We start from the raw sequence: 24,957 nt of genomic DNA, 5'->3' as shown, positions 1-24,957 counted from the left end.
TCTGTTGGCGGCATATAAGGATCCATGGAGATAAGCTGCAATGTTCCCTGTCAAGGATAGGATGCTGCACTGCCTTGAACGGCGACACCTATACCCTGAACACCCTCTGGGTCCGCCACATAGTTCAACGCCGGCATGACATTGGTGTTAGTCACGGGATCGTTCCATGAAGTGTAGCCAAGGTGAACCTGATTCATGACCGGCCTCCACTTGCCTCCTTTGATGTTGTGATATCTCTCAGTAATTGCGGCATCTTCAGCGAACAAAGTCATGGACTTCCTGGACCAGGCGGTTCGTGCTTATCCGGCCCTGCCGATAGCATAGCCCGTTTAACGCAGCTTTAGTGTAGAGATCCACAACGGTCTTACCGGCTAGTACCGGGTGCAAACCCATCTCAAAAAATGAAGCTTGGGTTGCCTGGTCAAGAGAATCGTAAACCCTTTGAGTCTGGTCCAGTAGATCTCTCCATTGGGCCAAGTTGTTCGCTGTTTCGTCGTAGTAGGTCGTGCTGAATGCAAAAGGCAGCTGGCTGAGTAGTTCGTACTTGCGGCGCGCGACAAGGGTTCCGTACTGATTGAGAATATCGGCAGTACGATCGGCAATCCGTTGGTTGAGTTCATTAGCAGCCCAATGCTTGAACAAGTCTGTGGTGGAACTCGAGCACCAACAGCTTCTATGTTGGCTTTTATTTAAATAGCCCATTTGACGTCGTCGCCAACACGTACAAACACCGAGCGCGTGTAGCAGAAGCCGATTAGAGTGATCGATATCCGTCGCTATAATCCGAGGCCATGTCGAGTCATTTGTCTTGTCGGATAGCTAAGCCTCCAATCGCGCGCCGTTTGGAGTACGGAGCGCACTGTCCTTAACGCGTTGACCTTGACACAGGTACCTACTGCTGAGCAGCACATGGTCCAGAATATTCCATTCATTTCATAGGATTGCAAGGAAGACTCGCTAATCTTTGGCTATGAGGACGAATCGATAGTACTTGGAACAAAGCTCCCCTGATTACTAGCCGCGGAAATCGGACATATGCCTGGTATGGTTAAACAGGATCATGCGAGCTTGAGACTGCCATAGCGAACGCGATTAAGCGGTTGTTGTGAATTCCAATGGCATTTTGTAAAGCCTGGATATACGACGAAGCCGAGCTAATGAGAAATTCTTGAAAGTTTCTTTCCAATGAAGGGATTCCCTTCTAACTGCTGGTCATAAAGCGCTAGTCTATATGGTAGTAGATATAATTTGGCGATTCATCTTTGTGAGCTCTCCTCCTTCCTATTTAAAGTTGATGTGGGGCGGTTTTGGTGTCCAATCCTTGGCACTGTGGCAGCTATCTTCGTTGACATTCCTATTCTGGCCTAGTGCCAATTCCCAGCCCTGTGTTCCTGAAGGATCCTGTAGCCCAGGCTGTCAATTTGATGGAAGGGAAGTGTTGGGTTTAATTATGAAGCGCATAAGTACAATGGGGTGCAAATTTTTGAAAATGTTTCCTTGATTGTAGGACTCTTATGCCGGCTGAAAATCCTCTGAAGCAAAGAGTTCAACTCAAAGACTTCAACTAAATAACATGGTAGGTTGCATATCACCCTTCTGCAGCGGTAATTCCCTATAATCTGCAAGCTTAGACTAGCTAAGAACTAAAAGATCTCACGAAGGAAGTTGACGGCAATATGGTGTCTGCAATGCAGGTCATGAGCAGGGGATAGTTCTAAATATTTATATTACTACTGTACCTGAAGGAGCGCCTCGTAAAAAGCCTGATGTTTTCCGCCGTCCCTGTGGATCCTTTTCCCTGTGAGACCTGTCAGGAGCCGAGTGAAAGAGGGAAGTTAGATTTTCAGTCTCTGCTGTACTCGTAAGTATTCTATTCTGAGCCTTTCATGGTAGGTCCTAGATTACGCTGGTATGGTGGGAAGCGGGTGTCGGCGTGATCTCGCAAGATGGGCCCTTTGAGCTGGGCAGTTACCTATAGCCCCATATGTCTTATTTACTAGCGAGGTCCGTGAAATGAGTCTTGTAAAATAAAACACGACTTGTTTACCAGTATAGGAAGCTGGAGGTTTTATTGACGTTTATTGGGTGAGGGTGGGCTTGGCTAACTAGATTTCCCAAGATGGATAGCTCCTATACCTAAGATTCCAACGCACGAACGTGTAAGCTGACGCAAAGTGCTAGGTTGTTAACCTTATACTCAAACCCCTGATTCATCAGAAAAGCGCTCTGTCATCAAATTTAACCCTCGCTACAAGTATATAAAGCCCAGCTGCAAGCAGGACGGTCAATTTTCCACAACAGCACTGTTGCCTTAAAATAGTCTCCTCTGGCATCTTCCTGTTTGTTTCCTTGCTCGGCCTCCTTCTTTCCTTTTTCGGCCTGCTGCTCTCAACATGCACTGGCACGATTTCTTACCAACGCTGCTTGCCGCAGTGTTGGTCAGCCCTGCCAACGGATTTCGCATGCCTTCCAGCACAATTCTGGCATATCTTCGTCGGGACCCGGTTGTGAGCCCGGGTCAAGTCTCGGGTCACGTCCATGCAGTCGGCGGTGCGAGTGGCTTCTACTCCACCCTCACGACGCAAGGCTTGACCAGCTCCAACTGTACTACCATGGTTATCCAGGATGACTTCAGCTCCTATTGGACGGCACCGCCAACGAGACAATGGCCAAATGGTAGCTTCTCTGCTCTGCCTCTAACCGGCCAGCTTACTTATTACCAGAAGGTGAGTCAAGTGGGCAGGTCTTCCGTGAAGTTTCGCAGCTAATAAGTTCCAGCGTGTGCCCGACGCCGAAATCCACATGTACCCGGAAAACTTTCGCGTTGTAGCAGGAGACGCCATGGCCACATCGACAACCCGCAGTAAAGACCAGACTTCTTTCCGATGCATAGTGTTTGATCCGCCCAATATCTATGGCAACCTGGTTACTATGACCGAGGGTTGGAATCGCTTGCCAACTATGGATTGTACAGTCATTACGCTTGCCGTCACCTTTCCGGGTACGTCTTCAATCTAATATCCCGGGGAAGGAGGCTTTGCCGCTGCAAGCTAAATGATGCTAACAGCTAACAATGGTCATTGACAGGGTGTTGGGATGGTGAAAATGTGGATTCTGCCAACCACCGTGACCACGTATCGTACAACACCGGACCGTACTCATCATGTCCGAGCACGCATCCCGTCCAAATCCCGGAACTTACCCTTGAGATGACTTTCGCTACCGAGGGTGCCTCCTGGCAAGACATATACCTGAGCAGTGGCTCCGCAAGTGGCTATGGTATGATTTCGAAGCTTTTTTCGGTATAATTTCTATTTCTCGGGTTAACGATCTCCCCAGGAATTCACGCAGACTATGTGTTCGGTTGGAAGAATGGCGGTGCTCTCCTCAGCAAAGCTATGGCGGATCCCACATGCTTGGGTCAAGAGGACGTGATGGATAAGGGGGACGGCGGGCCCATTTGTAAGACCATGTTCGAACACTTTGATAGCGATGCCAGTCTAGCTTGCGGAGCGGATGGTGTTGTCGATATTGTTCATGAGGAGGTTGGAATCTCACGACCGGTCCCGTCTCTACCCGGATGCAACCTACCCCATGATGATCCAGGCCTTCCGTCCACCAGACCTTCGTGCCCATCCACTTCTACCCCTGTTATAGGTGCGCCTTCTCGCCTGTTGTCGTGGTGGAACACGAACCCCGGACAAAAGCCCGCAACATTTGGAGTTTATGATGCAGCTTCTCTTCCTGCACCTCCAGGAAAGAAGGCTGGTCGCGCTATGACTCCTAATACCGGAACTATGTACCTTTGCACTGGTCAGAACTGGGACGGGCATAAGGAGAATTGGCCTTGGACAAAGGGTGTTTGTAAGACATTGACTGGAGCATTGTATGTCAGACTAAGCATGATCAAATCATCTAGAGAAGCTGCTAACTATTGAACAGTGCCTCGGGCATTGGATCCGCTGGTCCCAATGCTGGATACTGTAATTTCTACGGGTGAGTGTTCTCTCTAACTTGTGTATATTTACCGGGTGGGCAAATTCTAACAAAGTTCTGATAGGGAGGCACATTGTAAGGGCAATGTTATGCATTCTACGACGTACCCGGGATTGAACAACCTTCAAGACTTCGCTGGATCAAGCCTTCGCTCCTTTATGTGCGTCTAGGATTTTGGGTTGACTCTAGATTCTGGTGGTGGTTGAAATCAGAAACATTTCGGCCGGTGAGAAGACCGCGACGCATTTAAGAGATGAGGCGATAAGGTTAGAATCACTTCTACGTTGAAACTACGAGGAAGATAGTGTACTATATTCTTTAACGCATCGTAGGTGTGCTGTATAGATTAATTAATTCACTGACTAGGCGCTAATCGAAGATAACCCACGTGACTGTCTCTAATCTACATCCTAGAAGATTAGCAGTATCCAGGGTTAGCAAAACCTGGCAGGGATAGATATATATAGTGATCTGAGGTATTATGCCGTAAAAGCTGTTAAAAAACCCTTTTATTACTGATAAAGGCAGATTGAGCGCGGATAATATAAGGGGGTTTAGACAGGACCAGGGATAGCTTTAGAAATAGTTCGGTTCGGGAATCGGTCAGAGAGTGTTAGCCAATTTAACACGATATAATTACTATATGAGCGACTAGGCTAGGATGGATTTAAGGCGTTATACTTAAGTAGAGATAAAGATTTAGGGAGAGAATGCTATAGAGAGGGAAAGATATAGAGAGGGAGAGAGGTGTAGAAAGAGGTGTAGAAAGAGATACCAGGACTTGGCCAAGACGGACTCCTGTGGCGATGCCGTTCTTGGCTATGCAATCTCAAATAAGACTGGTGTAAAACTGGAAGGACTATATCCCACCTTTGCTGGTGATGACCTCGGGTCCCTTAAAGTGGATAGGGAGAGGTGGTATGTTCCGCTCCTGGTTCTTCACAGAATGCCACCACAACAGTTGACGGGACTATGGGAATGGGAGCGAACGAGCCCATATAACGAGGTATTTGTCGGTTCGAGTTCGGAAGATGTGTCTCCTACTAACGTTGTTAGATACCTTTTGTTTACTCCTCCCTCCTCGCATATACCCTTTCTCACCTGCGCGACGAGCACACCCGAGAATTTTGGGACAACTACTCGGACATTCCCCAACCAGAAGGATGTCCAGCGAATGCATCTTCTGTAGCGTGCGGCTCCGCCTGTGCTGCGCACCCAGATTGTCTGCAATTTTCCCATTCGTCCAAGAAATGCCGGTTTGAGAATTCAATCCGGATGAGACGGCCCACGCCCGAGAATGAAGATTTTGTATCTGGCTGGGACATGGAAAAACTAATAAGGCTCAAGCTCAGCATAGATACAGAATTTAGCGACTCTTGCACGCAGGCTTCTTGGTTAAGGCGACCGTCCAATAAGGATCCTGAATCGTGGGAATTACCAAGGGAGTACAGTAGAAAACTTCATTGGCAGTTTGAAATAGATTGATTTGTGGACAAAGCAGATGAGCAAAACGGACATCATTGACTTCCATTGGTCCAACAAATAAACAAAACAAAACAAAACAAAACAAAACAAAAAGAATGTGCTCTTGGTCCGTTAGCTGGAAACAGATAACGTTAGTCAGCCAGCCTCTGAGCTTACAAAATATCTGAAAAAGCCTTTAACCACATGGAATCCAGCAAGTCCCGTCACTAAGTGAACGGCCTTTCTGGACTTGTCCGTAATTCTAGACTAGAACAACCCGAGTGGTTAATGGAATTGAAGCATATACAGATTAAAAGACCGAAAGGAATGTTCCGTCAAGCAGGCGATATCACATTCAACAGCAACCACAGCCTCCCGGACTACAAAATTCGGACCTCATTCCGAGAGTCACGAACGAGGAAATGACCAACTGAATCACTGTCTTCGACTCTACAACTGAAATTATTAATAAGTTTAAGAAAGGTATATAGTATCTTCTATAGTAATTTAGATATACTAACGTAATTCACAAGCGAGCGGATCACCCCAAAACACCATACTAAATGCTATAAATTACAATTCTATATATTGACAACGACATAATTTTAGTATGAAATATCGAGGGATTATAATCTTAATGTTATTTCTAGCATACTGGCGTAGTGGAGGAAGACTAATCAAAGTACTGATAGAGATATATATATTTAAGTCTCAGATAGCAAAAATACCGCGTATTTTATTGTAACGTATCTACAAAATAGTCTATATGGCTTGAAAACTATACTGGCCTTTCCTGTGTCTCCCTAGATGCATAATTTAGAATTCTACTCGATATAAACACCTGGTGGTTGAAATATGAATGAATCAAAAGGCGGCATTAAGTATGGTATTTTGGGGTGATCCGCTCGCCTGTGTGATCCGCTCGCTTGTGAATTACGTTATAAAGTTAGCAGTAGATAATGATATAGGTAATATAGGTAAATATAAAGAGATTTAAAAATATTACGAATTCTCTATGATTATCTAAGATCCTATTCCTCTTATTAGTTACTCTAAAATATAATAGACTCAACTACTAAGATAAAGAATTACTAAGTTAGTTAAGTTAGTTAAATTCAACCCTCCTTATGACACCTGGTTGGTAAGGCACCACAATTTCACTCTACAGTACCGTAAGCTCAGGCTGCCTAAGTACGAATTAAGATATAGAAATAATAAGTTACAGCGTTGCTGATCAAAGTACTCCGTAAGGATTACATAGAAAGAAAACACGTGCTGTTAGTCTGGTTATGGCCTCTCGTAAGAGTATAATGCCGACGCACTATGTACTTCGTGCCTTTCGAGATATGATCACCATGGGGTGGGGCAAGCCCTTTGGACCAAATTTCCACGGCCCAATGGATACTTTCTCGGCGGATTTATTTTGAACTCGGCATCTGAGAGCCCGTCGCAAAATTTTCACAAGCCGGATAGCTTAAGGGGGCCACCGGCCTTTTTTCCGTACGCTCTATAAAGCATATCTAACTATAAGTCTTAACCTTCGTGCCAAGCCTTGGATTGACATCTTGATTCTGCGAGGATTGTAATCACACATCTCAAAAGGCGGAATCTTTGTGTCTCGGGTGTACTTGGCTCCTGGAATCTCCATTCTTAGGGGCTTACGAGTCAGCTGAAAAGTTCTCCGAGATCGCGATCCGGCCCCACATTTCCCATCTTGGATCACGCGCTAGCGTGGGCTTCGCGAGTCTTGTCACCGTCAAGACATTTTCTTCACTCCACGCCAAGGCAGGGCCCATCCGATTGTGCGGAAAGTGCCGATATGGATTGAGAGAAAAGGAATTCTCCTTGTTAATCCAAAGCTGATCCGTCGATTTGTGCCGTGCCATCCACATGGTACATCATCCTATTCTCCATCGAGGTAAAGATCAGCGTACTGGGAGATGGGACGAACGACGCAGATAAAAATTGTATGGCGCAAAATGTTGCGTTCCCCTGGTATTAGGTATTATGTACAGTATATACTTTGTGCAGTCTACACGGATACGTGAATCCCAACTATTGCTGCATCCACCTTCATTACAAGTCCGATCACGGCAATCTATGGAGGTTCCAGACATGGGTTTGTGCCCGAACCTCTTTGCAATAGCAGTCTTTTTCAATGATCAAACTTAGTTGAGCTCACTGGCGGCAACCTCGAGGAGATTGTCCTGGCCGAGCGCGTTTTGGGTGTAGCGGGCGTTGAACTTCAGAACGTGCTTGACGGCGTTGTAGCTCTGAACGTTCAGAGGGAGGGGCTCAGTGCTGAGGAACCAGGCAACATCCTCCGAGCAAGGGGGGTGGTGAGGGAGCCCGTGTACTGGTAGATACCGTGAGACTTCAGGTGAGCAGTAAGGGCAGTGAAGTCGAGATGGCTAGTCTTAGTGTAGGTGCCAGGGGTGGCAATGTCGTCAATGTGGGCGAAGACGGAGTCGAAGAGGGGGGTAGAGTAACCAAACTGGGACAGTTCGAAGACAAAGCCAACAACAGCAATGGCATTGTCTATTCAATTATTAGTATTGGCACACTGTGGGATAAAGTTCTACTTGCACATATACAAGTATAAATAGATCATTTTCAGGTTGGTGACAATGGGAACCTACTAGAGTTCTCGAAAACGAAGTGAACCTCCATAGGGTAGTACTCCTCATTGATACGGTGCTCAGAAGGAGTGTGGAAATGGAATTGAGCAAGCTTGTAAGAACTGTTGCCAGCGACGAGGGTACCGTTGGTCAGGACAACCTCAAGGCCGGACCCCAAATTCTCAAACTTGGCATTGTCGGTGCTGGGGACATTGAAGCGAATTGAGCTGGCAGCGGCATAGTCAATGTCCTCGGTGACAATGTCGATGGGAGACTGGTGCTTGCCCTCAGAGCAGGCAGAGTTTGTCTTACTGAGACCGTACCAAGTCAAAGGACCACCAGTGTTGGTATAGTTGAACGAGTTGACGTCAACGGTACCATCAGCGGAACGGGGCAGCAGCGAGGTGCCGTGAAGGCGCGACGCGGTGGCCGAGGCAATGAGGGGAAGAATGGCGGCGGTGACCTTCATTGCGATTGTATTTCGAGAAAAATGCTGGAAGAGATGAATGCTCTACTCAATAGAGGCAGGGCGAGGGAAAGACTGGGTCTTTATACTTCACATCATTCCCTATCAGACCCTATCTATTAACATGAAAAACACAGACTACCGCTGCTAGACTAAGTGCCGCGTTATTAACAGTCTGATGCGAATGTCTCATTGCGGAAATTATCCGTGATAGAAATATCTCTTCTCCTGGTATAACCCGGCATCACCGGGTGGTAGAGCTGTTCAAGCGAAAGGCAATGGATCCATAGCTCATTGTTTAGGTAAATGATCGACGGACCAGGGCTATCGAGAGTGGACCATTATCCATGAAAAACCGAAAGTGGGATAGTACGGAGTACACTGGGCAACTCTTCGTCTTGTACTTTCTCCACATGACGATTTTTGGACCAAGACCTCCTCCGCGCTATGGAGGCTACTTCGCGGTTCCTGTACAGTAATTAACTCCCCACTCAGTGGGGTCTTGGCCCCGATCGTCATAATTAGTACAACCTCTCTCTTCCAATACGAAATACAGTAGAACAGGAGGCCTCTGCTAGATGGCTCCATTACCTTATCTAGATCGGTGTACAGTTCGTAAGTAGGGCCTGTCGGGGGATTTCGGTCTTGGCGAGATTAACTTGAGAAAGAATCTAGCTCGGGTCGAGTAAAATAAGAACCCATATCCTACGGAGTCAAAATGCTGATATTTAGATTTATGTAGATCGGCTCATGGAAATGTTGAGGATAAGTGAACATGCGATAAACCGTGCCAAATATCCTGCCCAATAGGTGCTACCTTTCGTTAGAATGTGTTATGGGTCTTTCAAGTGTTTATCGAGCAAGTCATTCTGAGGTCCCGTCATAGCCACAGGGGTTCCTCGGCATAAAATATCCCGCTGCACTCCACAGTCCAGCTCTCCATTTAGGACCCACCCAAAAATCATATAGCGTGCTGAGAACTTCATCTAGAAAAAAAGCGAGGATTGGGGGAATACTGTGGACCAAGTGCCGCTAATTGATGGGGTTGACCAGTTTGTTGGGTCCGATTCGGAGGCTCCGGGTATCGCTCGATTGGGAAAAGCTGTGTCATTGGGGTTTGTTTTGAAGACAAAGGATCTCTTTTACCGTAATGTTTGTCTAGACGTTCCCGAAAATAAGCAGAGATCTGCAAGGTATTGAGCTTCCAAGACGATCTTAAGCTGTCGTCTCAAGTCCAGAGTGGGGGAAGAGAGCCTGCCAGTACGTACTTCGAGCCAAATGGATAGCACGGTCACCGAACAAGTCTAGATGGTAAGATAAATGTATCGCTTTATGGATAAAAAAAGTTCACTTGGACCGATCATAGTTTCTCCTCGCTGTGCGCCGAATTTCCATCTAGCCATGGTTGTATGGTAAATGCGCCCTCCTTCTCACCTTCCCTTCCTTTCGTTTCCACTCAAATCCCAGTAAAAAGATGAAGAGAATGGTGTGTTAACTGAATGATCGACTCGCATTCGGGGACCCAAGTTGAAATGTGATCATCGTAATTCTTATCCCACTGCAATACCGCTTTCCACAGCTAGAGCTGCCCCGGGACTATGTGGATGAATCATAAGTCGCCTTTTCCGTGTCATCGATGTAGAATCATGGCCATTCTCCTCGAAGACAATGCCAACGGCCAATTCTGCTCCCCTATTGTCAATAAAGCATAGCTTGCTGCTTGAACGTAGAGAGGAAGGGTGAATATTATAGCCCTGGCTGACAACCAAACCGCGATTGCTCTCTCCCGCAATCCTGAGTTTCACATACGGACGAAGCATTTCAACGTGAAATTCTATTTCCAGCGAGTTGTTTTGAATTCAGAAGAAATCAATCCAGAATACATTCCAACCGAGGAACAAGCAGCGGATGGGCTCACCAAGCCCCTGGGACCCTCTCCTTTCACCAAGTTTGCAGCCTCTGAGGAATTGGCACTGAAGCACGCATGAAGGAAAAGTTGTGACCGTGATGGCGCTCTTTCCACTATTTCTCCTCTTCGAGGTTTTGAGTGGTTTTGCTGAGGCTTGATCGATTTGCACTTCAGTATCGCCTCGCCAGCAAGACGATTCTGAGGGGGAATGTTGTTTTGAAGACAGAATTTAATCACTTGATCTTCCAAGTACATCGTGCCATGAATCAGCCCGTAAAGTTCCCTCATAAAGATGTCCTAAGCACTCGGTTGCTTCGTGGGAACAGTGATATCACGACTGTGGGCGAGACGCGACGATTGTAGGAACTACGGTACAAAAAATTACCGCAAAATTGGTGGTCACCGACCTCTGAATACCTTCACGCGAATGAATTTGGGACGATTTAAAAATCTTCATCATCTGCGCCTCGTCTCCGCCGAAGACTGACATTATTTTTTTGGATGGTTGGTGCATTAACTGCGTCTCCTGAATGGTCGGTAGGAATAGCCCTGTAGCTGCCACATCTCTACTGTTTTGTGATGATCAGTAAGTCGGAGCGGCAAAAAATAAGTTGGTCTGAAGTGCTATCGACCGAGAGCCGGCCGGACCCAAGGTACGATCCACTACGAACCGATAGACGTGTTCTTTGGAAATTGGGGGTAGGATGACGGGGAAGAGCTGATATCCGAATTATAAAACTTAGCCGCTTGCAATAGTTAGCACCTCCACCCCTTACTGAATTTCGGGCTACAGTGGAGCATATTCCTGCGTACTCTTGACTGATAAAACCCTGCTTTTATAGCCTCAATACCTAATAATATCACATCCCGATGCAATGGGATTTACGAGGAGACTTCATTGGGAAATGTCTCCCAAGACACTTGGATGAACTCCTCAGATTTCTTTTTCGCTTCGAACTTCGTATGCAGCCACAGTTCAAATTACATGGCTAATCATGGGATATATAGGTATATATAACCTATATATCCCCTGGCCAATCAGCAGATGAATATACTGATAATATATACAGTATATCTAATCAAAACCACACAAAAGATCAAATTGAAATAAAGGAGATCGCTAAATTGCTTATGAATCGATCTATCCTATCTGATATTGAATTTATCGTGGATACTGCTGCTACTAGTTCTGTTATAAACAGATTGGAATATTTCTATAACTATTGGCCTACAAACAAAACTGTTATATGGGGAAAAGCTAAATCAATTCAAATTAATTATCAAGGAAATCTTATAGTTAGAACTAATTCTAACTATATCTATATACTAAGGAATGTGCTATATATGCCAGAACTAGGCATAAATATACTAAGCACAAACTGCCTAGTAGATATGATATCTACATTCTATAATGATAAGGCCTATATTTACACAAAAGATATATATAATAATAAGGATATATATGCTATATCCTATCGAAACGGCCTATATTCTATATCTAATATAGATATAGCTACTAGAAATATATCTAGTAGAACTTGTCGGATTTACGCTGTGTGCATAAACCCTCGGGCGTGTGCTTGTAGGCGCACACAGGTCGATCGAATACCACGATTATGGAAGAGTGACGAAGGTGCAATAGAGGTGGGTCGGCAGCGAAAAGGTTGAACAGTGGAGGGTCAACGCAGTTTAATCAGAATTGCCTTGAGCTCTATTCGTGAGTGAAAATGGTGTCAAACTTATGACATTGTCGTCAAACTTGTTCAATTTAACTAGGGAAACAGGGAGTATTTATAACTTTGGGTACATGGCAGAATGTCACAGGAAAAGACTGATGAGAATCCGAAATAACATAGGGGCATACGAGAGTGTTAGGAAACTCGTTGCTTTTTCCATTTGATGCAGTAGTTGATAATCAGCATCGTATATCATGAAGCGGTGTATAGGGATACAGATTTATGCATCCAATTGCATTAGCGCGCGCATGCATGCATGCGCTCGCTTATTGCGGGGATACGCACACACACACATGTTGACAGAACTACTACATTTACTGCTATCAAGCAGAATAGTCTATGTAAGACTAATATTGATGTCCTTACACCTAAAGGTTTAGAAAGGAATCAAGCTATCCTATCTATTCAAACTGATAAACAAGCTATCATAAAGCTTTGGCACGAGAGATTAGCTCATATAGGGCTAAATCCACTACAAAAGATATTAAAACATGTTAATATAGATATATCCAAATAAGATATATCTAGATATATCGAAGATATCTGTCAAACGTGCCTATTAGCTAAATATAATAGATTGATCAATAAACGATCTTGTGATTCTACCGATTATAATATTGGAGAACGAATACATAGCGATTTAGGTGGGCCTATTAGCCCTAAAACCTATAACGGCTATAAATACTATATAACCTTTCTAGATAAGAAATGTAGATATCTAGACGTCAGATTAATGAAAACTAAAAATCTGGCGCTAGAAATGCTAAAAATCTTTAAGAATCGCTCTGAAAACCAGACGAATACTACCATCAAAGAGATATTTACCGATAACGCTAAAGAATATATTAATAGCGATTTCGCTATATTTATTAGGAGATATGGTATAATCCATCGAAAAACTCCTATATATACTAAAGAGCCTAATGGTTTGATTGAAAGAATCAACCTTACACTACTTAATAAGCTTAGAAGCTTATTAATTTATTCAAAGGCTAATCAAAATTTATAGGGAGAGGCCCTACTAGCTATGGTTTATCTATATAATAGAACACCACATAGGGCACTAGAATTCAAAACACCCTATAAAATATATAGGGATATACCCTCTACGATTAACCATATAAAAATATAGGGATCAATAGCCTACTATCACACTAATAAGCACCTAGCTAAGCTGCAGTCTAGGAAAAACCTAGCTATATTAGTGGGCTATAGTGATTATATGCACTATAAGCTATATGATATAAAGCTTCGGCGAACTATTTGGACTAGAGATGCAGTTATCCTAGAAGGAAAATTCTTGGCTACGCATCAAACTGATATCAATAAAGATATCAATATCAATAGGGATTATACTAGGGCTACAGAGATAGACTCTATCCCTGATAACCCTAAAAGACCTAATACTAGGGCTATATTACAAGCACGATTAGATGCATGCCCTAATCATAAAGTTGAGGTCCAAATACCGAAACTAAGCCTATATCACATCGATAAGGCCTATATATATAGTATTGACCAAACTACTATATCAGATCAGCTAAAGAAGCTATATAATCAACAAATTAATTATATACTATCTGCATCGGCCATAACAGAGCCGAATAGCTTTATCGAAGCTATGAAATCAGATGAAAAGGATCTGTCAACATGTGGATGTGCGATACCCCGCACTAAGCGTGTAGATAAGCAATTTACATCGGACCAATCGGGTATCCACCACTACACGATACGATGATAAGATATCAACTATCTTATCAAATGGAAAGAACAACGAGTTTCCTAACACTCTCGTATGCCCCCATGTTATTTCGGACTTTTATTACTCTTTTTCCTTGACATTCTGCTATGTACCCAAAGTTATAAATACTACCTGTGTCAACTCCAATGGATAGCTACTCGTACCAAAACAAGGGTGAACATCACGTCAATTGTTTTCTAGATGGTGCAACACTTTTATATGGCGAATCTCAGTCATTTATGTTGTCATTAGGCACCAGGATATTCAACCTCCGTGGACCTCCGTTATACTGTAAGTTCATGGGTATTTCAACCCCCATGAGCACCCTCATTTCATGTTTCTCAATCAATCAATCATATACTCAATTTCTCCCCAATTGATTCCGTTGCCCTGATTGGCCTATCTCCAAGTACTCCGTAGCTGTCACATTGTTGATAACCTGTTTCCCTAGTTAAATACAACAAGTTTGACACCATTTTCACTCACCAATAGAGCTCAAGGCAATTCTGATTTAACTGTGTTGACCCTCCACTGTTCAACCTGTTCGCTGCCGACCTACCTCTGTTGCACTTTCGTCACTCTTCCATAATCGTGGTATTCGATCGACCTGTGTGCGCCTACAAGCACACGCCCGAGGGTTTATGCACACGGCGTAAATCCGACAGGATCTATAGTATCAAGCATGCCTAGATGAAAATAACGAATTGCTAGCCCAAGACACATATGAAATCGTTAATATACTACCTAATATAACTCCTATAAAGGGTAGGTGGGTATTTAAAAAGAAATCTATCAAAAACCCTACTACTGTTAAGCCTAATTATATTACTAATAGCGATAAGACTATTAGATATAAGGCTAGATAGGTTATACAAGGATTCTACCAAAAGATTAGTATAGATTTCCTAGAAACCTTCTCTACAACGACCAGAACAGAGACCTAGCATATACTATTGATTATAGCTGTCAATAAAGGCTGGCCTATTATCCAATTCGATGTTAAAAATGCGTTTGTACACGCTGATATCGATACTGATATATATACTATTGTGATCTATGATGGGGCAAAGGGTGCATGAGGTTTTATTGTCTCTTAACGTAGAACTAAATACATGGTATGTTGCCGAGGGTAGGATCACGTACGCGGAAGTGATATATCACGTGCGCGGAAGTGGTAGGAAGGAGGAGGCCGCTTACCGTTGTCCGGCCCTGGCCGAGTGGGAGCCTTAGGAAAAAGTTTCCGGGGTCCTAGGATCTTATCCTCCCCTACCAAACTCGATTTCGCCCCGAGATCGTGTATCCGTATAAAGGAGCGCGCGGCCGGTAGTATCTATCCACGAATAGAAACAAAGCAACTAGATATATAAAAGAAAAGGAGGCAAAGCCTAAAACTTATAGCTCTCTATAAAAGAATAGCAGAAATTAAAGGACTTCTAAATATAGAAGGGGCCGGGCGTGGTCGGCTACGGCTATAACTTTAGGCAGGCGCAACTAATATATAAAGGAAGTAGCCGAATTTAGTAAACAAAGAATTAATAAAGGAATTAATATAATATAAATAGACGCGTTTCCTCTCTCTCGAGCAATTTCTTCCTACTTTACTATCCCTCGAAACTATAACTCCTTACTCTCTCTTATATCCGTAAGATCCTACTCTTAAAATAGGTAAGAGAGCTCTAAGATCTTAATAAAGCTTCTAAACTAACGCGTATAATAGTAATTACTCGCTCTTAAACTAGAAGTCCTAAGAAGGGACCCTCCTAAACCGATTCCTTACTCCTAGGTATCTTTCTGTCTATTAAAGTAAGCCCTTATACTTATCCCTCCCTAACCCTTAATACTATAATAGCTTATCCGGTCCCTTTCGCCCCTAGCCTTAACAGAAACTCCGAATATTAGGTTACTACTAGAAAGCGTAGTAGTACTACTACTACTACTTGTACTTAAAAGTATAAGGCTACTAAAGTAGCTAGTAGCGATAGAAATAATAGTAGTAGTACTATAAAGGTAGCTAAAGCTATAACTTAAATTAATACCCTAAAGGTAACCGGTAGCGGTAGTGCTACTATTAGAAGTGCTATTAGAGGTACTATTATAGCTAGTAGTACGCCTTTTAATACTTCTATTGCTTAGGTAGCTAATACTAACCCTTATAAGTAGAGGAATTCCCCTTTTTATATACTCTTACTAACCTTTATAGTCCTTATTAGTCTAGATTCCTGTAATAACCTACTAAAGTTAACTTTCACTTTTATAGCTAAGAAGGCTATATTAGCGGCTACGCCTATTCGGGATATTAACTAGCGCGATAGGGTTAAGCCCTTAAACACTTCTAGCTAGCGCTAGGTAGCTTACGTTTAATAGTATAGTCTTTAAGCTCCGACTAGTTCCTCTTACGCTAGTTATAGCCTATAGAAGGGTCCTTCTATATCTTATTACGTCCTTATTATTAGTAGCGACTTAGCCTTCTGTAGCGCTTATAGTAATTATTTGTTTAATTCCGGTAGTACGAACTATAGCTTACGCTTTAATTTACTCCCTAACTAGATTAAGGCGCCTTTAACTATTTAAAATCCTAACTATCCTATATTAAAGGATTCTTCTGTAAGTCTATATTATTATATTTCTGCGTTCTTTTAGTAGCTAACGTTTAAGAATTGTTAGGTTCTAACTTTAGTTAAGCGCTACACCGGGTATGCTTTTAAGGAGGTTAAGACTCCTACCCCTCCTGCTATTATAGCTATCCTAGTTAAAGCTATTAAAGTCGCTTTAGTTGTTCCTCCTACTCTCCTAAAGCTAGTAGTTACTCCTGTTACCTTATTAAAGGGTATAGATACTAATAAGGCTACTATAGCCGGTCCCTAGAAGAATACCTAGTTAACCTCTCCCCTTAAGGACCCTACTGTTTAGAACCCTATTAATATTTCTATAGCTCTTATAGCCTTCTATACCCTCCCGGATATAGTAGCTTATCTTAAAAGTAACTAGTAGGTTCTAAGTAAGTATCTTGTGAGTAAAGGGGTTCTTAAGCCTAAAGATATACCTATAAAGAAGAAGGAGGATAGTAAGGGCGATAAGAAGAACCCTTTCTTAGACTTTATCTAGTGTTCTCTAGTAGACTATAACCTTCTATTTATAATATTTGTTAATCTATCTATTAAGTTCTAGCTTTCGCTTCCTTTCTATAGGCCTATAGCCTAAATTATAATAGCTATAGGGCTATCAAAAAGGGTCCTTTTGTAAGTATTAGTATCCCGAGGCCTATTTTAGACTAACTAGGGAGGGTATTCCTCTAAACTCTCTTAGTTGCTATCTCCTTTAGAGGTAAGTAATTAAAGCTCCTTCTAATCTCTTATTAGCTTTCGCGATCTTTTATCTTTCGCGATCTTTTATCTTTTGCTGTTAGTCGCTTTTAGCGACGTTCGAGAGTGTTTTCTGCGATACTGCTATCGACTTTATTTATAGGACTACTACCCTCCCTTACCTACTACTAGCGTATACTATTAGCCCGAAAAGCCTTCTATTCTTCGCGAGTAAATATAGATAGTTCGTAGTAGGTAAGGGGAGAGTTGTCCTAAGTAAGGACTTTCAGAATCTCTTTAGGCCTTTTTAACTATAGACCTTTCCTGTAGAGGGCGCTTTAAGCGGCTTAAGACGTCTATAACACTTATAGGTCCTTTATATTAGCTTCGATAAGGCGAGATCTATTAATTAAATAGTAGAGGACGTAGCTATTCGGCTCTGCTAGCGCGTAAGTACTAAGTAGGTAGGCTTTAATAATTTTAAAAGGCCTAAATTATTTACTTTTGTACTTCTATAGTAATTTATTTCGGACTAAAACCTAGGTGTCTTTTTTAAAGCTTGTCTTCGTAACTAAACTATTACATACACGATTTATTCTGATAGCGCGCGTAAGTAAGAGTTTATTCGCTTTCTTATAGGTATCGCTAAGATTCTAAAGCTCTCCGACCCTTTCCGTAAAAGGTAGAGTATCTTTTAATAAATCGTTACCTAATAGTCGAGGGTAAATTCTGTACACTAGATAGAATAGACTAAGGCCGGTTACGGTATATTCGCGGATCCTAGCGGCGACGACTGCTTACGTTAGGTAGAGATCCTATACTTTTATTAGCTTTCCTATTAGGTATTTCGTTAATATACAACCTAACAGTCTATTTAGGTTTTCTACCTTTCTATTCGTTTAAGGGTAGTAAGGTGTAGTAGTTTTATGTCTTGTTTTTAGAAGGTTTAGGTAGTATATAACCGCTCCTGAAAGGAGGTTTTAGCTATTATCCGAAATTACTTTTATAGGCGCTCTATAATTCGTAACGATTTGTTTGTACAAGAACTCGCCTAAAGCTTCCTTAGTAGCCTTAGGGACAGCTTTAGTAACCGGCTAGCCGGTAGCGTAATTAATTGCTGTAATAATCTATCTGTTACTATTAGGGGTTATCGGTAGGACACTGATTAGGTTAATTCCCTAGCGTTAGAACAGACAGATCCCTAAGGTTACTATATACTAAGAGGTTTCCCTCTCTAGAGACTACTTAGAACCCTACGAAACTTAATAATTCGGGCACGAATATACTACGTTTTTAATATCTCTTCGTATTTGTGGCTACTACGCCTGTAGGCGGATAACTCTATTTAGGCTAGGCTACCCTAGGTAGCTAAATTCTAAATATATACAGTTTATAAGGTCTCTACAAAGAACAGGCTCTAAATATAGTGCAATAAGCCTGTCGTCGTAGGTAAAAACGAGTTATCGGTCTACTACGTTCTTATCCGGATAGCTACGAAAGCTTAAATAAGCTATATACCGTTAGACAGCTTTAGTAACAGATTTACGAGATAGTAACTCCCCTACGTTAAGGAATTGTACAGTCGCTTCTAACTATTTGTTTTCAGGGACTTTACTAATAGTTAGCGATTCTATCGGAGTTACAGTAAGAGTAACGTCCTAAATCGGCCGGGATTAGGATATATTAATTGGGCTATCTCTAACGAAATCTAGCCTCCTACTTAGCGTATCCGGGATTACTACGTCTAATCCCTTCCGATATTAAATCTTTAGATTATACTCTTGAAACTCGTCGACCTAGCGAGCTAAGCGCTTACTATAGGTCGTAGTAGTCTATAGGTATTATAAACTTACGTAGTCGGTAATAACTATAGTCTAGGTACTATTCTCGATATAGTGATCTTAAAGGCGTAAGGCTTCTTTTATTACTAAAAGCTCTTTCTTGTAAATAGGGTAATTTAATTCGGCTCTAGTTAACTTCTTTCCGTTGAATATAACCGGGTATAGCTATCTGTCCGGTCTTAGTTAATAGAGAACTATTCTAATTACCTATTCAGAAGCGTCCGTCTCGATAATAAAAGGCTTTGAGCGATTAGGTTATATAAGGATAGGTAAATCCGTTATTATATCTTTTATTTTCTTAAAAGCGCACTTATATATTACTATCTAGCGGATAGGACAAAACTTTTGCTTCCGGAGGTCTGTATCTGTTTCCTTAAAGAGCTTATAGAGTAGGACGCAGATTTTAGTAAAGTTTCTAATAAACCGACGGTAGTATATCGCTAGCCCGATAAACTAGCGGACGTTATAGACGTTCCGGGGTCTTAGCTAGTTCTGAATAATATCTACCTTAGCTAGTATAGGCCGGATAGACCTATTCCTAAGGATATATCTACAGAATTCTAATTCTATAGTCGAAAAGACGTATTTATCTAGTTAAGCTATTAATCTTTCCTGTTTAAGGACTTCTAGTACCTTTTAGAGGTAACGATAGTATTCTTCCTGTAAGTCGGAGAAGATAAGGATATTATTAAGGTAGATAACTACAAATTTACCTAAATATAGATAGAGGGCCTTATTTATTACTGTTTAGAAGGTCGCAGGAGTATTATAAAAGCTAAATAATATAGCGAGCTATTCGTATTTACCCTAGATAGTATTAAATATAATCTTCTATATTGTATTATTAGCGACCCGGACCTGCTAGAAGCCTAACGCTAGGTCGATTTTTAAAAGGACCTTAGCGCGCCCGACTTAATCTAAAAGCTCCTAGATACGTAATAGCGGATAACTATTCTTAATTATAAGTTAGTTTAGCGCGTAGTAATTAATGTATATCCGCTACTTTCTGTTAGCTTTCTTAATAAAAATTACCGGAAAGCCCTATAGACTAGAAGACAGCCGGATTAGGCCCTTCTTAAGGAGTAAGTTAACCTACTTTAGCTGCTCTTATATCTTTTTATTAGAAAGGGGGTATAAGTTTATATTTATAGGTTAGGTATCCCTAGTATCGATCTAGTACGTAATATTCTTTTCTAGTAATAAAGCGTCTAGGAGTTCGTTTCTAAGAACCTTTTTAAACTTCTGTAGGACTTCGCGTACTTTAGGATCCGAATACTACGGTACGATAGGCGCTTCTTCTTATCTGATAACTATTAGGAAAGTATTCGTAGACTCCTTTCACAGGGTATGTCGGAACTAATAGCTGCTTATTAGGTTAACTTAAGCTTCCGCTAGTTTATTGTCCTTAAGAGGAGCGATAGCTTCGACCTGATATAAGCGTTTATAATCCTATAGCGTTATTACTAAGGTTACCTAATCGATATAGGGATTCTTCGCACTAAGGAAGTCCCTTTTAAGTATAAATTCGAACTCTAGGAGGTCTAATACTTACGCTTAGATATAACCCCTCTAGGAACTAATCCTAATTAGGAGCTTTAGTGTATTATCCGTAAAAAGCGTACGTCTATTAGGTATTCTAATATAGAGTAGTAAGGTCTTCTTAGGAGCAGGGAGATATACCTTAAATTTCCTAAGAGTAGCTGTAGAAATAAACATATATAAAGCACTATAATCTAAAAGTACGCGGACGGATATATCCTTCCTTAAAGGTCCTATATTAATCTAATAGAATAGTAAGGTATTACCTATTAAGCAAAGAGTAGCTTCCTTTACCTCTAAAGCGTTTAGGGAAGGGTCTAGAAGGTTAGGGCCGGGCGGTATCTATATCTATAATACAGCTTTCGTATAGCTGATAAGCGTATTTAATTTGTCTAGCTGTAACCGTTTTTTGGCTTTCTATTATTTCTACTCTCCTGCTTTAGCGGACTTAGGCAGTTCTAGGAGAAATAGCCCCTACCGCTATAGTTATAGTATATATTACGCCTGCCTTTAGGCTAGTTTCTAGAGCCCTGATTACAACCGCTACTATAGCCTTATACTTAGCTAGGTCCTCTAGTCGACGGAGGGTTTAAGGGTTCCTGCGTAGACTGTATTCTGTTTATAGCTATCTTAACGTCCCTATTAGTATCTCGGGCCTTCTGCCTGTAATAGTAAGCGATAGTTAACCCTTATTCGTATTAGATAAAACGTTCGACGATATCCCTTAAAGCCTTAGGTCGGGTACTATCCTTAGCCTACTTCTTCTGTAATTTAACTTTCGCTCCTTTCCGGAGGTATTAGATAAGGATACCCTCTGAAATCTCCTAGTCGGTGTTAGTAGTAGCCTGCTAGAGGTCTATAGCGTATTCGGTAAAGGGTTACTTTACGCCTTGCTTAAGCTCTATAAACCTATCCTAGCGCTTTTCGGGTCCTAAATACTCCGAAAACTCGTAGAGGATCTATTCCTAATATTACTTCTAGGTAGAGATTTCGTCTCTATATATAGATAAAATACGCTACTAGTGCGATCGCTAAGCTTTTATAGCCTTTCTACCTAGAGTACCTTACGCGTAGATAACCTTTAGCTTATCGTTTAGAGTAGCTTTAGCTAGCTGTTCTGTCTTATAGAAGAAGCGTTCGTAGTCGAGGAGGTACTCTTAAGCGGTATTATCCTTAAAAGCTCCTGAATACTCGCGGATTTTAGGGACTCTTTTTAGAAGGGCCCTCTTAAGCGTAATCTAACCCGTAAGTAGACTGTTCGGGGTTAGGTTTAGATTTTCGGGCGTTACTAAGAAGGATAAGAGGTCCGGAATAGGCTATTCTACCGGTAATTACTTACTTTAGGTAATAGTAGCTTATATCTAGCGTTACGCTTCCTACTAGTTCTACTTAGCGATAGTCCTCGCGGTAGATTTAGCTATTAGGGCGTATATTATAGGGTCGTCCGCCTCTATAATAGCAGAACGTATCTCCCTCGCTATAGTTAGGGGTAGAAGGCTTAATACGCTCTCGGTTACTAACGAGATTAGGCGTTAAGGAGGTAGCTGTATAGGGTCTTAACTAGCAGGGCCTTATATCGGCTCGCTTAGGGTATTAATTATATACGTTAGATATCGTTAAAAATTTACGTTAAAAGTTCGCGGAATTATAACTTTACTATAGTCCGTTAGAGGGAAGTGTTTTCCTCTACTCAAAGTTTTACTTCCGATTCGCTTATCCTTATATAAAGTGAGGATTGTTCCGATTAGAAGGATACACCTAGAAACTAGAGTTTCTTAATAGGGTATCTACTAGTGTTCTGCCTGTTTAATACTTTAATAGAGCTAATAAGGGTCTAGGTCGGATTTTCGTCACCGATCGGCCCCGATCGCGGAAGCGAGCTTCTGTCTAGGTTTAGGGGTCAAATCTATTGCCTACTCCTAGATCTTAAGACTTTTCTAGCAGTTAGCCTCACTAGGCTGTCCTAAAGCTCTAGGGCGAGAGCTTCTAGTTTCGTTTTGCCCCCTCGTGAATCAGGGGGGATCGATCTTCTAGGAGGGCCCTAAATAGGACGCAAGCTTCCTCCTAGTGGGTGGTCGCAAAGGACTAACTCCGTTTAAGGGTTTGCTACTATATGTGGTCTATAATAGGGCAAAGGGTGTATAAGGTTTTATTGTCTCTTAACATAGAACTAAATATATCTAATGAACCGAGGGTAGGATCACGTGCGCGGAAGTGACATGTCACGTACGCAGAAGTAGTAGGAAGGAGGAGGCCGCTTGCCGTTGTCCGGCCCTGGCCCAGTGGAAGCCTTAGGAAAAAGGTTCCGGGGTCCCGGGATCTCACAATTATGATCTATCGGAATCGATGGATCAATAATGTGACACAATATCGTCATACAGCCAATTATAATCAACTGTGTGACAATATCCGAAAGTTATATCGTCAGATCTTGCTCATAATGACGTTGAATCGTCTAGGGCTAGCTTAGGGCTAACCTGCCTGCAACGAATATAAATATAGCCAACTTTTCCTGCTAGATCAATAATAATAACAAGCTTCAAATTATTTTCTCTGATCACCTACCTTGCTTCCTATACATACATCATAGCCTGCTCACAGTATCACTATTATTAAGGGCTCGGCTATTAAAGAGCCTTACACGCCTTGTATTATAGGAAAAGGTTATATACTACTGTTTAGTAAGGAGAAGCGTATTAAGACTAATCTAGGCGATTAGCTTTATATTAATATTTAGGGCCCGGTCTCTATTACTGTAATAGGTAGCGCTCGCTACTTTGCTACTATTACTAATAACGCCTCTTGTTTCTACTAGGTGTTTCTGCTTAAATCCTACGACGAGATTACTAATAAATTGTGTAAGGTCCTGTCTTACCTCTTTACTTAGTTTAACTACTAGGTAAAATCTATAACTAGCGATAATACCGGTGAGTATTACGAAGTTAAGGAAGTGTATAAATTTAATAGAATTAAGTAGGATTTAATATTACCTCGTACTCCTTAGCTTAATAGGGTCGCGGAAATAAAGAACCGCTAGCTCCTTAAGCCCCTAGTAGCTATTCTCTTAAAGAACTAGCTACCTAAATATCTCTAGGGCGGATTACTTCTCGGTGTTAATTATACTACTAATTAGCTATAGTATTCGAAGATTAGTATAACTCCGTATAAGGCCTTTTATAGTAAAAAGCCTAACGTTTTAAATCTTTATATACTCAGGTATTAGGCCTAATATTACCTGCTATTAGAGAAGTGTACTTCTAAGCTCTTACCTTATATAGCTAAGGCTTACTTTGTCTCTTATAATAGTAAAGGGTATTGTCTCTACGATATTTATTCGAAGAAGATTGTTACTTCGCGTAATATTATCTTTTAAGAGACGCTAATTAAGGATCTACCGAAGCCTACGTACAATCTTAATACGTATAATAGCAGAAATACACTACCCTTCGACTAGACTAAGTAGTAATATCGTTATATTCTAACAGAGTTCCTTAACCTAGCTATCGTAGTCTAGCGCGAATAGCAGCGTATAGAGGCTAGTGATTAGGGGGGTCCGAATTATCCTATTGTACCTACGCCTTTTATTCCTATAAGTATACTTCCTCCTTTTAAGAGAGCGGAGCTACTACTTACGTTGCTATAGCGGGAGCGGCTATAGGAATAATATAATTTCAACATATATGTGTGTGCGTATCCATGCAATAAGCGAGCGCATGCATACATGCGCGCGCTAATGCAATCGGATGCATAAATCTGTATCCCTATACACCGCTTCATGATATACGATGCTGATTATCAACTAATGCATCAAATGGAAAAAGCAAAGAGTTTCCTAACACTCTCGTATGCCCCCATGTTATTTCGGACTTTCATGACTCTTTTTCTGTGACATTCTGCTATGTACCTAAAGTTATAAATACTGCCTGTTTTCCTAGCAAAATAAAACAAGTTTGACACCATTTTCACTCACGAATAGAGCTCAAGGCAATTCTGATTAAACTGTGTTGACCTTCCACTGTTCAACCTGTTCGCTGCCGACCCACCTCTATTGCACATTCGTCTCTCTTCCATAATCGTGGTATTCGATCGACCTGTGTGCGCCTACAAGCACACCCCAGGGTTTATGCACACAGCGTAAATCCGACATATAACACCCCTATATCTAATAATATCGTGGAGATATCCTAAGGGACAGAATACACCCTCTTAACAACACAAAGTATCTTCTTACGGATAGTTCCTTTAATAACAGGATAGCTCATCTCCCGAACCTAACTTCTCGCCCCTCGGCTCTGATCCCGATCCCGATCAATCCGATTCCTTTCAATCCGACTCTTTTTACAAC

General features: G+C 41.8%; 3 protein-coding genes across 3 annotated transcripts; 1 reads left to right on the top strand and 2 right to left on the bottom strand.

Moving 5' to 3' along the window:
* Positions 1-50: 50 nt before the first annotated feature.
* On the bottom strand, positions 51-272 carry N7473_008828 (uncharacterized protein; the record flags this gene model as incomplete). Its single annotated transcript, XM_057154768.1, has 1 exon — positions 51-272. The coding sequence occupies one exon, from the start codon at positions 270-272 to the stop codon at positions 51-53; it is 222 nt and encodes a 73-aa protein (XP_057005898.1).
* A 2,121-nt stretch (positions 273-2,393) lies between these two features.
* Positions 2,394-4,166, top strand: N7473_008827 (DUF1996 domain-containing protein; the record flags this gene model as incomplete). Its single annotated transcript, XM_057154767.1, has 6 exons — positions 2,394-2,726; positions 2,779-3,001; positions 3,088-3,279; positions 3,340-3,886; positions 3,943-3,996; positions 4,061-4,166. The coding sequence occupies 6 exons, from the start codon at positions 2,394-2,396 to the stop codon at positions 4,164-4,166; spliced, it is 1,455 nt and encodes a 484-aa protein (XP_057005897.1).
* A 3,462-nt stretch (positions 4,167-7,628) lies between these two features.
* On the bottom strand, positions 7,629-8,547 carry N7473_008826 (carbonic anhydrase family protein; the record flags this gene model as incomplete). Its single annotated transcript, XM_057154766.1, is given in 3 exon segments — positions 7,629-7,816; positions 7,828-7,998; positions 8,100-8,547. 3 exon segments carry the CDS (start codon positions 8,545-8,547, stop codon positions 7,629-7,631), a joined length of 807 nt encoding a protein of 268 aa, XP_057005896.1.
* Between the last annotated feature and the right edge of the window lie 16,410 nt (positions 8,548-24,957).

The sequence above is a fragment of the Penicillium subrubescens genome, assembly GCF_028828155.1.
Source record: "Penicillium subrubescens strain IBT 31985 chromosome Unknown utg000006l_segment0_segment0, whole genome shotgun sequence".
Classification (NCBI taxonomy): domain Eukaryota; kingdom Fungi; phylum Ascomycota; class Eurotiomycetes; order Eurotiales; family Aspergillaceae; genus Penicillium; species Penicillium subrubescens.
Note: the sequence above shows the minus strand (reverse complement) of the source record. Positions and strands in the feature narration are given on the sequence as shown.